Source organism: Aotus nancymaae, unplaced genomic scaffold, assembly GCF_030222135.1.
Source record: "Aotus nancymaae isolate 86718 unplaced genomic scaffold, 86718_ANA_hifiasm-v0.15.2.pri h1tg000260l, whole genome shotgun sequence".
Classification (NCBI taxonomy): domain Eukaryota; kingdom Metazoa; phylum Chordata; class Mammalia; order Primates; family Aotidae; genus Aotus; species Aotus nancymaae.
In genome coordinates this window covers 531,168-546,712 of record NW_026988675.1, presented here as the reverse complement: position 1 = coordinate 546,712, position 15,545 = coordinate 531,168, and the positions used below count along the sequence as shown (strand labels likewise).

Genomic DNA, 15,545 nt, shown 5'->3' with positions numbered 1-15,545 from the left:
CAGGGGACGGGGGTCAGTGGACGCCAGGCACCAGGACCCTGGCCTCCGCCTGGAGCCCCGCGCACCTGGACTTGCCCTTCCCCAGGGTTCCCCTTCCCCACCGCCAGACTTGGTTGCTGAGCTCCTCCTTCCCTGCCCAGGAGGGGCGCCCCACACCTCCTACACACACCCTTGCTCGGGATGAGCTCCTGAGACTGGAAGTCAGCCCTGCCGGTTCTCGGGGTGGAAGGGCCCGCCTCCTGGGGCCTGGCACAAAGATGGCCCAGTGCCACTGGCAGGGGATGAGTTCATGAATGAGTGGGACAGCCCGACCACGGGCTGCCCTGCCAGCCCCTCAGGAGGCACTCACCATATACCACATGGAGCAGCCAGCTGTGCGGTGTATACAGCTCGTCTGGGGCCACGTTGTTCCTCTGCGCCTGCCAGTTGATGCTGGCGAAGTCCTCCACATAGAGCTCCTGGTGGGGGCAGCTGGCTAGCCTGGCTCAAACCGGGAGGGGCAGTCTCCCACCACCCACCCTCAGGGCCCTGGACCAGCCCCTTCCTGGGTGTGTGTCGGGGGGCCCTCCAGCAACTGACCCTGAAGGTACATGAAGGCCTGGCCATTGTGGCTATGTGCGGACCACTCTGTGGAGTTCCCCAACTCCATGAGCCCCAGGCCTACCCAGAAGCTCATTTCCTCCCTCTGCCCCTCCTCCTTCCCCAGGGCAGGCCTGATAGACATCCTGCACCTCAAACCCCGCCTCAGGGCCTGCTTCCTGAGGACACAGTGCACATCTGCCTCCTGCATCTCTTGAGTCCTGGATGTCCCCCTAAGAACCCCGGGCAACGGCTGCTGCCTGTCCCATAGCACGAGTCCCCTCTGGGCAGAGCTTGGAGGAAGGTGGAGGCCCACTGTGCTCACAGGGCTCTCGGTTCCACAGGGCCCCCAGGTGAGCGGACAGGTGTGGTGAGATTCCAGGAGCCCCAGGCCCTATGGGTCCCAGCCCCAGAAGCCTTCGCTTTGTTCCCTGATGAGGTCCTACCTGGCGGAGGCTCTGGATGAGCGGGTCCTCCGTGGCACTCAGCCGAACAGCGTAGCAGTAGCTCATGGGCAGGTAGACCTGCCGGCAGTGGCACCACAGTGTGGAGGGGTGTGCCGGTGCCCAGTCAGGAAACAGCCTGGGGCAACAGCAGGAGTCAGTGGGAGACCCGCAAGACTGAAGCCTGCCACTCCGCCAGGATCCACACCTTGGGCCCTTCCAAGCACGGACACAGGTGGGTGGCTGTTCCCCACCGCATCAGTGCACCTGCGGCATTTCTCAACCGTGCTGCTGAGGGGGACAGTCGAGCCATCGGTGCACTCCCCAGGGAGCTGCACCTCCTGGTTCAGTTAGCATTTTGTACCCTACAGCCAGGTGAGGGAGCTCCTAAATGCTTAGGATTGTCTGTGGGTTTCTTAGCTGCAACAAACATACCTTGGTAACGTAAAACATCAACAAGGGGAATATGGGGTGAGGGCCCCAGCGAATACTCTTGGCTCTCTTTGCAACTTTTCCAGAAATTGGAAACTATTCCAAAATTTAAAGTTTACTTTTAGGCTAGGCAATCCTAGCACTTTGAGAGGCTGAGGTGGGCGGATCACGAGATCAAGAGATCAAGACCATCCTGGCCAACATCGTGAAACCCTGTCTCCAATAAAAATACAAAAATTAGCTGGGCACGATGGCGCATGGCTGTAGTCTGAGCTACTTGGGAGGCTGAGGCAGGAGAATCACTTGAACCCAGGAGCCAGAGGTTGCAGTGACCTGAGATCATGCCACTGCACTCCAGCCTGAGTGACAGAGCGAGACTCTGTCACAAAAAAAAAAAAAAAAAAAAAAAAAGACACTAGATAGTAAGAAATTAATGTTGGCTTTGCTGGGTATTTAAAAGCATTCGGTTCTGTTTAGAAAAACAAACACTGATCTTTTAAAGGCAAGCACACTGGGTCCGCAGGTGAGGTGTGACGCTGGGACACGTTTCACATTCCACAGCAAAGGAGACAAGGTCAGCAACAGCAGCACGGGACGCCCCTGCGCAGGCTGCAGGAGGGACAGCTCCTTCTACTTCTACAGATGCTCAGTTTCCCACAAGATGCAAGCCACCCCACCCTGCCTGTAGCCTGACTCAGGGTACCCCCATCCACAGCACAGCCGCCTTCCTGCCAAGCTGGGAACCCCCTTTCTGTATCCCTGTAGGACTCAGCTCGATCAAGGACCCTGCCGGGAGCCTAACTGCACCCACCCACAGAACCACCACCCCTCTCTGTCTAACAGCCTGCACCTGACCACTGTCCCTGTCACTCTACTCTTCAGGGAAGCAGCAGCCACCCGACGACCAAGCCAACAGCAGGCATACCACATCTCTGGGAACAGGGTATTGAGGCCTTCCCAGCTGTAAACATTCAGGACAGCCAGCCAGAACTTCCCCCAGGAGGGGATGGCCACAGCACCACCTGAGAGGAAAGAGAATAGGCCCGTGTCATCTGCTTCTTGTCAGCAGAGCCCACGCTGTCTGTAGCTGGGAAGCTTCGCCCTCCAGGAGTCAAGCGTGCCCCTCTCCATGAGCCAAGGGCAGCCTCATGCGATCTTGCAAGCCCATGTGAGAAGCAGGTTCCAGAGTGCTCAGAAATGCCCTGGACGCACGGCCCCTAGGTGAAACCAGTGGCTTTCCTGGGAGTGTTTCCAGCCCCAGGAGAGGTGTTTCCAACCCCTGGCCCCAGGAAGGAGCACATGAAGACAGCCACCTGGAAGGTCCAGGGACACCTCAGTGCTCAGGCGAGCGAGGGGCCCAGGTGCACACGTGCCTGGAGAAGGCGACGAGCGGCAGTCAGAGCACGCACTCGGCCTCGCACTCTGAGCCAAGCCTGAGCTGCCCCAGTCTGTCATGTCCACTTGGCAGACTGGTCCTGCACGGGAACAATGACAAGCCCCAGACTCCAGAGCAGCTCCGGCACACTGGCCCCACGTGCCAGAGCCACTTCCAGCAGCACTCAGTTCCGGCACAGCCATGCTGTCTAAACATACTGCTGAGGAGTCCCTGCTCCAAACCCCAAAGGGTATGCAAAAGCCAGCAACACCCACGAAGCTGCTGAAGTGCAGCCTGAGCACATTCCTCCACCAGGCAGGCGCCAGGACTGTGGCGGGGAACCAGTCAGCAGCCTTGGGAACACAGCATCGAAGACACCAAAGGCTGACAGTGAACTGATGACAACAGTGACAAGCTCATGAAGGAAGGAGGCAGGGTCTCATGGGAATGCATTACAGGACACTCCACCTGGCACGGCAGGTCAGGAAGGGGCCCTCGAAGAAGTAACACTGCAACTGTGAGCCACCGGGGCGGGAGTGGAAGGTAAGAGGCTCCAGTGCATGGTGAGCCCTGGTGTAGTAAGGACCTTTGAGGAGCTCACAGGTCACCCCTGTGCATGCAGCAGAGAGCAGGCAGGCATGATGGGCTACGGAAGGTCTGGGAAAGGCCGGGGGCAAAAACCAGGCCAGGCTCTGCAGAGCCACAACATGAGCTAGACTTTCTTGGAGCAGCAGGAGCCATGGATTCCCTCGGCTGAAATCACCGTCAGGGCCGACAGGCAAGAGGAGAGGTAGCCAGGCCAGGCTTGACAGGAGCAAGCTGCACGGCTGCCCCCGCCTGCAGCCAGGCTGCCCCCAGAAGGTGGCTTCCTGTGTTCTTCCTCAAGCAACATATTAATGTGTTTCGTTTAAGTCTTGGTCAATTCAGGAAACAAATAATTACCTGGTTGTCTTAATTTGCTTTGCTTTTTTTTTTTTTTAAGAGACACGGTCTCACTCTGCCACCCAGGCTGGAGTGCAGTGGTACAATCAGCTCACTGCAACCCAGAACTCCTGGGCTCAAGTGATCCCCCTGCCTTATTAGCCTACAAGTAGCTGGGACCACAGGTGCATACCATCACACCTGGCTAATATTTTATTGTTTTTGTAAAGACAGGGTCTCACTATGTTGCCCAGGCTGGCCTCAAACTCCCAGGCTCACCTTAGTCTCCCAAAGTGCTGGAATTACAGGCATGAGCCACTGTACCTGGCTCTCAATTTGCTTTTTAAGAAATTATGCATCGGTTAAACAGTTTCTGCCTATTTCTGCTTTGACAAATTCCCTGTTGATGTGTTTTGCCCACTGTTTCATCTGGAGGTGCACCTTTCTATATCTCGTTTGTGAGAGCTCGTTATAGAGCTGACATGATCCCTTGACCCAGCACGTGCTGCACGGGGCATACCTTTCTTGTGAAGAAGGTTCCGGGCGCGTACCACGTCAGGATCATCAGGCCCAACACCCAGAATTCTGAGACAGACATAGTTGAGTGCAGTCCCAAACACAGTGGACTTATCCTCAATGTGCCTACGGGAGCAGAGCACAGGTGGGAAACTGGTATCTGTCCTTACTTCTAAGAAATAAAGCAAAACTTTCTGGAGTTTCCTCAGCAAACTAAGAATGCCAACATCCCTTACCCTGACATAACACGCCAACACAGGAGACACCTGAGCGGCCGCTCTCCAGTTCATGCACCTCCCACGCCACCCGAGCCCCGCTCCATCCACCTAGCCCGCCTGCTCGACACCTTCCCGAGGGCGGTCCACTCTGGGCTACGGCTCTGCTCCCAGTGTGTGCCACGCTGCAGGAAAGCTGTCCAGCTGCCGCCACCTGCTGCCAGCCCAGAGTCCGTGTGGGGAAGCCCTGCAAGAGCTGAGGCAAGAGTCTGAGGCCTCAGTCAGTTTTCATATAAATACAGAATTAGAAAAGAATTAGAGATATAGTTACATAGTTATTCCTATATATAATCATAATCACATAACTATTTACATGTAATCATAAATATATACATACATACAATCATATCATCTCTAATTTTACTAGTAAGTCTCAGGTCATGAAGTAGTCCTTCTCTCCAGGTGTGAAGACAAGAAACTGTGGAAATAAAGACACAAGACACAGAGATAGAGAAAAGAGAGTTTGGGCCAGGGGTCCACCGCTACCAAATCTTGGAGACCGGCGGTGCACCCGAGGGCCTGGACACTCTGACTTTTACTGAGTACTAAGCAGGAAGCAGGGTAGAAAGGCTGAGGCAATGGTGGTCAGTGACAGGGTCAGGTAAGTCACATGTCTTGGAGACAGGGGCTCAGGATTTTCAAGAAGCCGAGGCGAGGAGAAAACCTAATGCGTCAGCACTTTTTTCACACTTGTCAAGAATATCAAGGACATTAAAATTTATTTTACTATTACTAATTCTTATCTGAGAAGAAAGAGAAGAACCAGGTGCTGACGCAGAACGTGAAAGTAGACGTGGAACGTGACCGCTGAGGCACAGCATCACACAGAGACAATTAAGTCCCCCGGACGTCTGCGGGCCTCCCTGACAGCCGCCAGGCCTACCACAAGAGCTTGGAGAAGTGGAGTTTTCTCCTCACTCCCCCGAGGAAGGCGACGTCTCGGCCATCTTGGACGTCTCCGTCCGTAGCTGGCTAAACAGCAGGCACTTTCCCAGCACTGGCACTGCCGCACGGCCGAGGCGTCCTCCAGCAGCCCTTATGCGGGCGTGACAGAGGGCTTAGAGTATCTACCTTAGGGTCACCTCTTTCCCAACACCACTTCGGTTCCGTACTTCTTGATCTGAGACTTATCAGTGAGATTAAAGATTACACGATTGTCTATACGTATATTTATGATTAATGTGAATAGCTATGGGATTCTTTATGACCATATATAGGAATAACTATGACGCCAAGGCCCCACCTGCACAGCCTCAGCCCACTCCCGTCCTGGTAGGCTCTCCCCAACCCACCCCAGGCCCATAGCTGCCATCCTCCTACCCCCCTGGCAGCTGCCTGGAAACCCAAGCATCTCCCACATGAGAACGCACACGTGCGTGTGCAGTGACACCGGGGCAGGCACACTCACAGGCCCCAGCCGCCGTCGGGTAGCTGCACTGACCGCAGATACCGCGCAATCTCTTCTCTGTATCCGGCTGGCAGAGGGATGCGTGCCACGTGGCAAGTGATCAGGAGGCCTGTGTGGCAGGAGAGATGTTCCTCGCTTTGGGGAGGTGGGCATCGCTGCTAAGACCAGGCCCCTTTCCTCCTGAGTACCCCACTCCAACAGGGAGCTACCTACTTCCCATAAAAACACCCCTGGAAAGGCAATTCCTCCCAGGCCAACAGGCACTTTGGGCACAGGGCCAGAGAAGACGTCAGCCACAGCACAGGCGATGCTCCCTGCCTAGGGCCTGCAGAGCCCACTCAGCCACGCCTGGCTCGCATGACCCTCTGGGTCAGAGAAACACCAAACACTGCACAGCACCTCAGGAAGGCCTCCCCCAAGTGCCCCGAAGGTCCAAAAGGAACCAGCACTTTAGATCAGTGGACCCTCCATGAGGGGAGAGTGTTGGTCTTGCTTTAACATCTGCTGGGAAAAAAATACAGAACTGCTCACCCTTGGATGGGGTAATACCTACTTGCTTATTCATATTTTTCTGTTTCATAGATTTTTTATAAGCATATGCCGCTTTGCAAATGTCAGTGGGGAGGGAGCGACAATAAATATTATCTACTAAGAACCTCCGTCCCCAGCCTGGTCCTCTCAGGCACGGTGCTCACAGGCCACCCTCCACCTCCACTCCCCATGCTTGGTTCCATCAGCCATGTGCCCCCAGAGCCTGGCATGGGGCAGGTCTCAGGGCAGACCCCAGCCACATGTGCCATGGAATGAATGCCTGACTCTGGCTTAGAGCATCAGAAGCCCTAGTGGACAAAGCATACAGACATGCCCTGGAAGGAGAGATGGGCTGAGAAACACTGCACGGGTTCACATAAAATGAGCTATCCCAAAACACGCCCGTCTCTTCCTATCAGTTATGATGCTGTTAGGACAGGGAAATGTGCAGACAGGAGCAGAGCCGGTCTGCAGAGCCAGCATCTTCCTTATCTTACAGGCAAGGAAACTGAGGCACAGCCAGTAAATGGTGGGGCTAGGTCAGAGCCCTTTCAGTGCTCACCACAGTGCTGCCCAGTGCCACACAGGCACACTCGACGGGAGCTGTCTACACAGGATCGTGGACTCCAGGAGCATTTTCCAAAGTCCAGAAAGAAGGAAGAAAAGACCCAACTCACAGCCAGCCCACAGGAAGGGTCCCAGCAAGCTAAGCCCAGAGCCAAAGCAGCAAGAACAAAACAACACAGTAACCCCACTGACCAAACACCACAGCGTGCCTGACACTGCACATAACCAAACCTGATTCCAATCCAGTCACAGATGAGGCTACAGAGGCAAAGTGAGGCTGACTCATCTCCTGACCAACTCTAGGTCATCGTCTTACCATGAGCCAAGGGAAGAAAGAGCACCTCAACTTCCCCTAACGACAGGCCCTCAAATCCCAGGACAGAAAAACTCAGTGCTGTACAGTCCAGGTGGCAGCAGGGCTGGGAGTCAAAGCAGAGATGGAATCCCAGTGCTCATCTTGCTAGTCTGGTGGCCTGGAATAAATAAACCTCGGTTTCCTAATGGATCCCATTAGGCTTATTCTAAGGACTAAAAGAAGAGCAGGCCTTGAGGAGGGCTTGGACTGCAGTAAACACCATGGAACCATTTTTAACATTAAAGGCCAACTCTTCCCAAACTAACACGTAAGCCCGATGCAACTTCATTCAAAGTCCCAACAGGTTTTATTCTGGGACAGAATCAGGATAAAGGCAATTTGGATGAGTAAATGGATAGACACAGCTAAGAGATATTTTAAAAAGAAAGGCGACGAAGGTATATAAGAACTTTAAATCGACAGCGTGGTAAAAGAAAACGACGTATCAATGAGTTATCACAGAAAGAAACCCTACTTATGTAGGAATTCACGTCAGTGGAACAATGTGATCACAAGTCCTAGGGAGGAGGTCCTATTGCGTAGGGAATTTCCCATTTTACAAGGCTGAGGATTTCTGTGAAGAAACACTCCCAGGATGCAAAATAGTCTCGTGTAGCCAAAGCAGTTCAGTACCCAGGCAGTCCAACTGCTATCCCCCTCCTACTCACTGGCCTGAACCTGAAGCTCCCCTGCATGAGCTCCCCTGCAATAGCTCAAGATAAGTTCACAGCAGTTATCAGCTTCCCACCCACCACTCGGCCCACCTACAGCCCCTTGGCATAGGCTGGGCCTTCCACCTGGAATGCCCATCCCACTCTGTGCTGAGACTTCAAAGCCCACCTTCCTCCTCCCTCAAGGCAACAGACCCCTAGAGAACCACTTGCTTCCCTTATCAGAGGGCCTGTCATCCTACATGGCCAAGGCTAGCTGATCCCCTAGCACCGACAGCACGTGGACTTTGACACGGGGCAGAGTTTGCTAGTCCTTTCCTATGTAAGCTCCCGGATTTTCACCTCTTCATCAAAACCCTAGACCAGGCTGGGCCAGGATCCCAAGGATGACCCAGGGTGGCCGCACCCTCAGGCTGGGGCAGCACACTCCTACCTGGCAGGAGGAAAAGTGGGCCACCGTAATCACCCGTCCAGTGCCCATCCTCAGCCTGCAGCCCCATGTAAAACGTCATCCCGTTCAGAGCCCCCTCGCAGGCGGTGTGGGCTTTGGGCAAGTCCTTAAAGTAATTCTTCTGTAAAGAGACCAAAAAAAAAAAAAAGAGAGAGAGCAAGCTGAGGGTCCTGCTGCCCGGCCAGAGGAGCCCTCCTCACACACAGCCCAAGTCAAAATAGTGAATCTAAATTACTGCAAAAGTTTCAGCTGTTTCCATCAAAAGTATGAAACTCTGATGCGCGTATCACATCTCAGCAAAGTAAAGGGACAGTTCCACATTTTCATTGCTTTACTTTCCAGTCACGGATTCTTCACAACTTCTCCAAGATGTCTGTATAAACCAGGCACCAAAGGGTGGGGCGGGGCACGGATGCCCCCTGGGTCCTGGACTCGAGCCTCTCAGAAAGGGCCCAAAGGATGGCACAGCCTCTCCCACGACGGCCAGGGCTTGGCGGAGACCAGCCAAATCTCTTACAACGCACGAAACTAAGACACTGGGTCCAAAAACTTTTTGTGCATAAAAACAAAATTACGGCGGGGCGCGGTGGCTCACGCCTGTAATCCAAGCACTTTGGAGGCCAAAGCGGGCGGATCACCTGAGGTCGGGAGTTCAAGACCGGCCTGATCAACATGGTGAAACCCCGTCTTCAAAAAAAAAAAAAAAAGTTACAAGTGTCTTTGTAAGTCAGAAATTCTCTCAAAATAAGATGCTAAAAAACAACATCAGGAGTGTCCTGTGCGTGGCATGGAGACGAAGGGGCCGCGCTCGCAGCTCTCCCGGGCGCTCGCAGCACCCACCCTTCCGAGAGAAACCAGCTCCTCGCGGCTCCCCGCTCAGCGCCCCGCGGGGTCCCAGCGCTCGCGGACGCTCCGCGGAAGCCACTTACGGTGTCCAGCCCCAGGGCGTGGGCCTCCAGGCCGGTCTGCCCGCGGCCGGCGCGCTCGTCCTGCAGGTAGGTCCACGTCTGCCGGCCCATCTCGCAGCTGAGCCGCCAGCGCCCGAGGTCGGTGGCGGGCTCGGTCTTGTAGGGGCCCCCTCGGCGCCGCAGACACCTGAGGGCCACCGGCCATCAGCGACCCCGGCCCCGCCCCCCCGGCCGCCGGCCCACTGCCCGCGGCGCGCTCTCCTCAGCACCCAGGACCGCCCCGCATTCGCCAGGGGCCCGGGGCGCGGGGACTCACGTGCCGTCCGCCATCGCCGCGGCCGAGCTCTACGCCGCACGCCACACACCGCCCGCTCCCGGACAGGCCGCCCGGCCCCGCCTCCCTCACGCGCACTACGCAGGCGCCGGCCTCGGCCGACGCTCAGGCCCAGGTGGGCCGATGCCCGCGCAACCAATCAGAGCCCCGCGAGCGTGCGCCCGGGGTGTGCCAGGCGACCACAGTGGCTGAGCGCGCGGCGCCCCACGCGGAGTGGGGCGGGGCATGAGGGGCAGGGCTAGTGGGTGGGGCGGTGGGGGCGGGGTGGTGGGTGGAGCCGACGGGGCGGGGAGAGGTGGGTGGGGCCCTGTTGGCGGGGACTGAGGGGCGGGGCTGGTGGGTGGAGCCGACGGGGCGGGGGGAGGTGGGTAGGGCCTTGTTGGCGGGGGCGGAGGGGCGGGGCCGGTGGGGGGGCGTGGGTGGGGCTAGTGGGGGGGCGTGGGGCGGGGCCGCTGGGTGGGGCGTGGGGCGGGGAAGGTGGGTGGGACTGGCGGCAGGGGGCGGGGCCTCTCGCGCGCCTTCAGGGGCAGTGTGTCCCGGGAGCCTAGCCCGGTGCGCCGCGCTCTGTGAGGGTATCTCTGAGGGTCCGGTCAGGAGGGTCCCGCCGGAGGTCAGAGGGAAGGACGATGTGGGGAGCGAGGCTCGAGCGAGGGACGGTGCGGAGGTCAGGTGGCAGGGAGTCGCTCTTGCGCCGCAGGATTTGCCGGGACGCCAGGGCCGGGGGTGGGGGTGGGGGTGGGAGGCCGCACTAAGGCGAAGTGGGCGCGGGCAGGAGGCGCCCGGGCGAGACCAGGCGGAGGGCGGGGAGGAGCGGAGGGCGCCGCCGGGCGTCCCTGGGAAGCCGAGACCGGCGCGGTCTTCGCCCGGGGCGCGTGTGCGTCGTGGTGAGGCCGAGGGGCCAGAAGCCCTGGAGCCCCGGGCGGGGAAGGGCTGCGTCGTCGGCCGGGGCCAAGCGCGGGAGAGCTCACGGGGCCGCTGGAGTTCGGGGGGACCCCAGGAGAAACTGAAGGTGAAAACCTGAGCAGCAGAAGGAGGTGACCGCGCTTGGAAGGGACAGCCAGGCGCATCAGGGCTGTCGGGTGGCGTGGAAACGTGGCTGCTGGAAACGTGGCCGACGTCTGCAGGCTGCAACCGTGGGCCCGAAGTCAGGTCAAGGACCCGGAAGACCCCAGCGCGTCCGCATCTGCCCCACAGAATCCCTAACATCCGGTCACTACTGCCCCAGCCTAATGAGCGTCTCTGCAGCCACCTCTCAATTCCTGCCCGAAAGTTGGAAGGGAGAGTGGACAAAAGGAAAACCACCCACAGGCACCTTCCCGCAGTGGAATAGCGGGTTTACACAATCGAGGATACTCAACTCTTCCTATCCCAGTTCAGAAACAAATGAAAAAGACACAGCAATAAGATGGGTGGATATCAAAATGTCAGCCTTGCCACAAATAAAAAGCTAGTTTGAAGGACAAAGGTTAAATCTGCAAGATTTAAAAAAGCAAGAGCTCAGGCTACGAAATCACCCCTGAATCAGAAAAACTATCCCCTAGCCTCTGGGCCATAGAGCTGCCTCATCAAGCTCTATGCAATTGAGTGCCGACTAGAAGACACCTCTGCCCCGCGCCCCAGTCAAACCACAGACCCCAGAAAGAACACTCAGAGGGACCTGAGCGCACTCCACCCTATCTGTTCTCTGAAATACAACCAAATAGTCACTCCACTTCTCTGGAAGCAGAAAGAGACTGAAAGTTTTTCTCCAGGTAAATCCCTCCATGTAGAAACATGAAGAGGAGGAATAAGGGGCTTCAGCCTGCATGGAATCTCAGACTCTGAATCTGGCAAAGCTAGGTGAGGGAAGAGGTTTCAATGGGAAAAGAGTTTTAGTTTTGATATTTTAGTGGACTGGACTTTTTTATGAGTAAAATAACCCACCTTTTTCATATTTAAAAGAAAAGAAAAAACTGTAAAATACGTCTGAGAATTGACACAGGTAAGCTTCTAGGGGCAGTCATGAGAAAAAACAATGCTTCTATCTGCTTACATACTGCCACATCCAGCTTGTTTATTAAGCCAGATTCTAAGGCTCTGAGGATTTTGGTCTGAACAATTGGGTATATGGTGCTGGTCATTTACTAAAATAGAGAAGGTGTCTTTTACTTATTTAGAGACAGGATCTCAGTCTGTCACCCAGGTGGGGATGCAGTGGCACAATCATTAGCTCACTGCAGCCTCAAACTCCAGGGCTTAAGTGATCCTCTGGGCTCAGCCTCCCGAACAGCTGGGACTACAGGCCTGTGCCACCACACCTGGCTAATTTTTTTTTTTTTTTTTGAGACGGAGTTTCGCTCTTGTTACGCAGGCTGGAGTGCAATGGCGCGATCTCCGCTCACCTCAACCTCCGCCTCCTGGGTTCAGGCAATTCTCCTTCCTCAGCCTCCTGAGTAGCTGGGATTACAGGCACGCGCCACCATGCCCAGCTAATTTTTTGTATTTTTAGTAGAGACAGGGTTTCACCATGCTAACCAGGATGGTCTCGATCTCTTGACCTCGTGATCCACCCGCTTCGGCCTCCCAAAGTGCTGGGATTACAGGCGTGAGCCACCGCGCCCGGCCACCTGGCTAATTTTTAAGTTTGTTAGAGACATGGGTCTTACTACATTGTCCAGGATGGTCTCGAACTCCTGGCCGCAAGCAGTCCTCCCACTTTAGCCTTCCAAAGTGTTGGGATTATAGGCATGAGCCACCACATCTGGCCTAAAATAGGGAAAGTTTGATTGGAAAGTTCAGTTTAAGTAGGGACAAGTTATACTAGCGATGCTTATTAGATATTCAAGTGAAATGCTGAGTAGGCTGGCATTCAGGAGAGAAGATAATGCTAGAGACAGGTATTTGGGAGTCATCTGCTTTCAGGTAGTGTTTGAAATCATGAGATTGGACAAGATCAACTAGGAAATGCACATACAAAAAAGAGAATTCCAGCAGGAGCCCTGGGGCACCAACCTTTTCCAGTATAGAGGAGTGGCCACAGAGAGAAGGAAAACCAGAAGAATATGTAGACATAATATAAGTGAAGATATGGTGATCTTTGCTGAGGCTTTGAAGGGATTGCAAAATGAAGACTGAAGTATTATTGGATGTAACAAAGCAATGTATTGGTGACTGACGAGCTATCTCAGGAGACATGGGGAGAAAACTCTAATGGCAGTTTTAAAAGAAATTTCCAGTTAAACATGGCAGATTGAGCATAGGCATTAACTTCCACTTCCTGCCCAAACCCTACTCACTTAAGTAATAAAAGACATAAAAACCCACAAAGAATGGGAGAGGAGACACCAGTAAGCAAGAGAAGTCAACAAAATTACAGAGGCAGGGAATGGATGAAGAAGTTATAACTGACTTAGCCAGACAAAGTTGAAACTTAATATTTGTGGGTGAAGTCAAGAAGAAAGAGACCAGTCCTGCCAGCGAACACCAGGAAGGTGTCGAAATTGGAATAACTGGTGGAAAATTTTTGTAAGGAACAGTGTGACCATAGATTCCCCTCTCTTGGGTGGAGGAAGCCTGCAGTTGAATCAGAGTAGATGTGACCTCAGGCATGAGGCATAGCTGAGGGCCACTGAAAGCAGAGGAATTAAGTGAAAGTCTACACATGTGGGTCCAGGCTCACTTCTCCCACTCAGCCAGATAGCATGAGATAGAAGTGGAAGGATTCCTCTGGAGCAGCTGGTCCACAAGAAACATCCTGCAAACACTGGCAACTATGACCCAGTAGCAAAACAGAAACCTATTAGCTGTCAGGCTGTGTACCCATTGACACAGTTTCCAACAAGCTCCTTAGAGCCCCATCATCAGCATGAGCCAGACATTTGAGGAAAACAGTGCAACATTACCTCCAGCCATGCAAGTGATCCATCGTGGACAGCTGATCCAGTCAAGCCTTCAGATGACTGTAACCTCGGGCAATACCTGACTGCAGTTGCATGAGAGATCCCAAGAGAAAGCTGCCCAGCTGAATCCTCCGCAAATTTAAGCTACTATATTTGGATAATTTGTTCAATAGCAATAAAAACTAGGAAAAAGGACTACAAAATACCAAGCACAATAAATTGGGCAGGGGTTGGTGAGGGGGTGGGGAGGCAACATATCAAGTAATGTTGTTGAGAAATTTGACACCACCAGGAATAGGGGTGATCTCAAGAATTTCTGGCAACAAAAAAGCAAAAACACAAGGGAATGATTTGCAATCTAAAATTCTGTTCCCATTCAAATGATGAATCAAACATAAGGATAAGTCAAAAAAAAAAAAAAAAGAAAACCCATTTCTTTACTCTCACAACATGCTTTTGACACCAGATGTAAAGGATTTCTTCCCATCAGCAAGCAAGCAATCAGTTCTGCAGCAGACACCAGCCAGGTATCTGCTTCAGTCCTGCACCATGTATCTGGAGATAGCAGCAGATCACACAAGTTGAGGACTTGGTCCCACAAGACTGAGCCCCACGTCCAGTGTCAATCACAAGCCCCAGGTTGTTTTACCTGTCCTTCTGGGTTCCCATGACCCCTTCCTTGGCTTTAATTTGCTAGAGCAGTTCACAGAACTCAGGGAAACACACGTTTATTACAGAGGATAAAGGCTACAAATAAACAGCCAGATGAAAAGATACACACGGTGAGGTCTAGAAGGGTCCCAAGAGCAGGAGCTTCTGTCGGCAAGGAGCTGGGGTGTGCCCTTCTCCCGCCATGTGGACATGTTCTCGTCCACCTTTCTGGAAGCCCCCACACATCTGGCTATCCACAAGCTCTCTGAACTCTGTCCTTTTGGGTTTTTAGGAGGCTTCATTACACAGGCATGATGGATTAAATCATTGGCCATTGATGATCAACATACTTTCAGTCCCTCTCCCCCAGCCTCTGGGAGTTTAGGGGGTGGGCTCAAAGTTCCAACCCCTCTAGATCATGTTCTGGTCTTTCAGATGACCAGTCCCTATCCTGAAACTACATAGGTGCTGCCAGCCATCAGTCATCTTACTAGCATATAAAAAGACATTTTGCAGATTCCAAGGATTTTAGGAGTTGCATGTCAGAAAGCAGAGGCAAAGACCAAATATATATTTGATAATATTACAGTAGAAATAAAGACATTATAGATATTCAAGCTCAGAAGGCTACTAAAGGACAGGCTTTATCAAGAGAAAACCAAGGAAGAGGAAAATATTATTCAGAATCCAGGAAATGTCCAAGCTACGGCAGGAAGACAGGGTTCCCAGAGGATCATCTCTAAGAGAAAGTGGAGCATACTGCCTGATGCACATGACTTTGTTGGGAAGAGCTTTACACTTAGGGAAGTGAAGTAGTGACAGGAGCATAGAAAACCAATCAAATGAAAAAAAATTCAATTATTAACTCCAGGAAAAATCAACAATTATACCTAAAGGAAATATAGTCATAAACTAATAAAGGGCTCAACAGCAAATGGTAAACATAGTTACACTAAACTGTGAATGCAGGTTTCAGCCAATATTATATTAAACTCTTTAGGGAGACTAATAGAGGAAATGTGGGTGTCGAGGGTGGGGGTGATTACACGTTGCAGGAAAGACAGTTAAGAGAAGCTAACTCCTTCCATTGTAGGAAGTCAACCATCTCTAAAGTCAAGATTAAAAAATAGCATTATTCAAGTTTTTACATGAAGTTAATCACTGAAGATCCCTGAGTTGAGTAATGTGTGTTTGGGGAAGCAGGGATTGGATGGTGGATTTGGTGGAGGAGTGGAGGAGGTTCTCTTCTT

At 53.4% G+C, this 15,545-nt stretch overlaps 1 protein-coding gene across 1 annotated transcript in view; it reads right to left on the bottom strand.

The window, feature by feature from the left end:
- Nucleotides 1-9,558, bottom strand: part of LOC135273073 (lanosterol synthase-like) — a 35,831-nt gene extending 26,273 nt beyond the window's left edge. The window contains exons 1-7 of the mRNA XM_064371995.1: nt 9,454-9,558; nt 8,507-8,645; nt 5,950-6,058; nt 4,271-4,392; nt 2,380-2,476; nt 1,026-1,161; nt 350-458 (exon numbers count right to left, since the gene is read on the bottom strand). Coding sequence (XP_064228065.1) covers nt 350-458; nt 1,026-1,161; nt 2,380-2,476; nt 4,271-4,392; nt 5,950-6,058; nt 8,507-8,645; nt 9,454-9,543 — 802 coding nt within the window. The 5' untranslated portion in view covers nt 9,544-9,558. The remainder of the gene's footprint in view (nt 1-349; nt 459-1,025; nt 1,162-2,379; nt 2,477-4,270; nt 4,393-5,949; nt 6,059-8,506; nt 8,646-9,453) is intronic.
- Between the last annotated feature and the right edge of the window lie 5,987 nt (nt 9,559-15,545).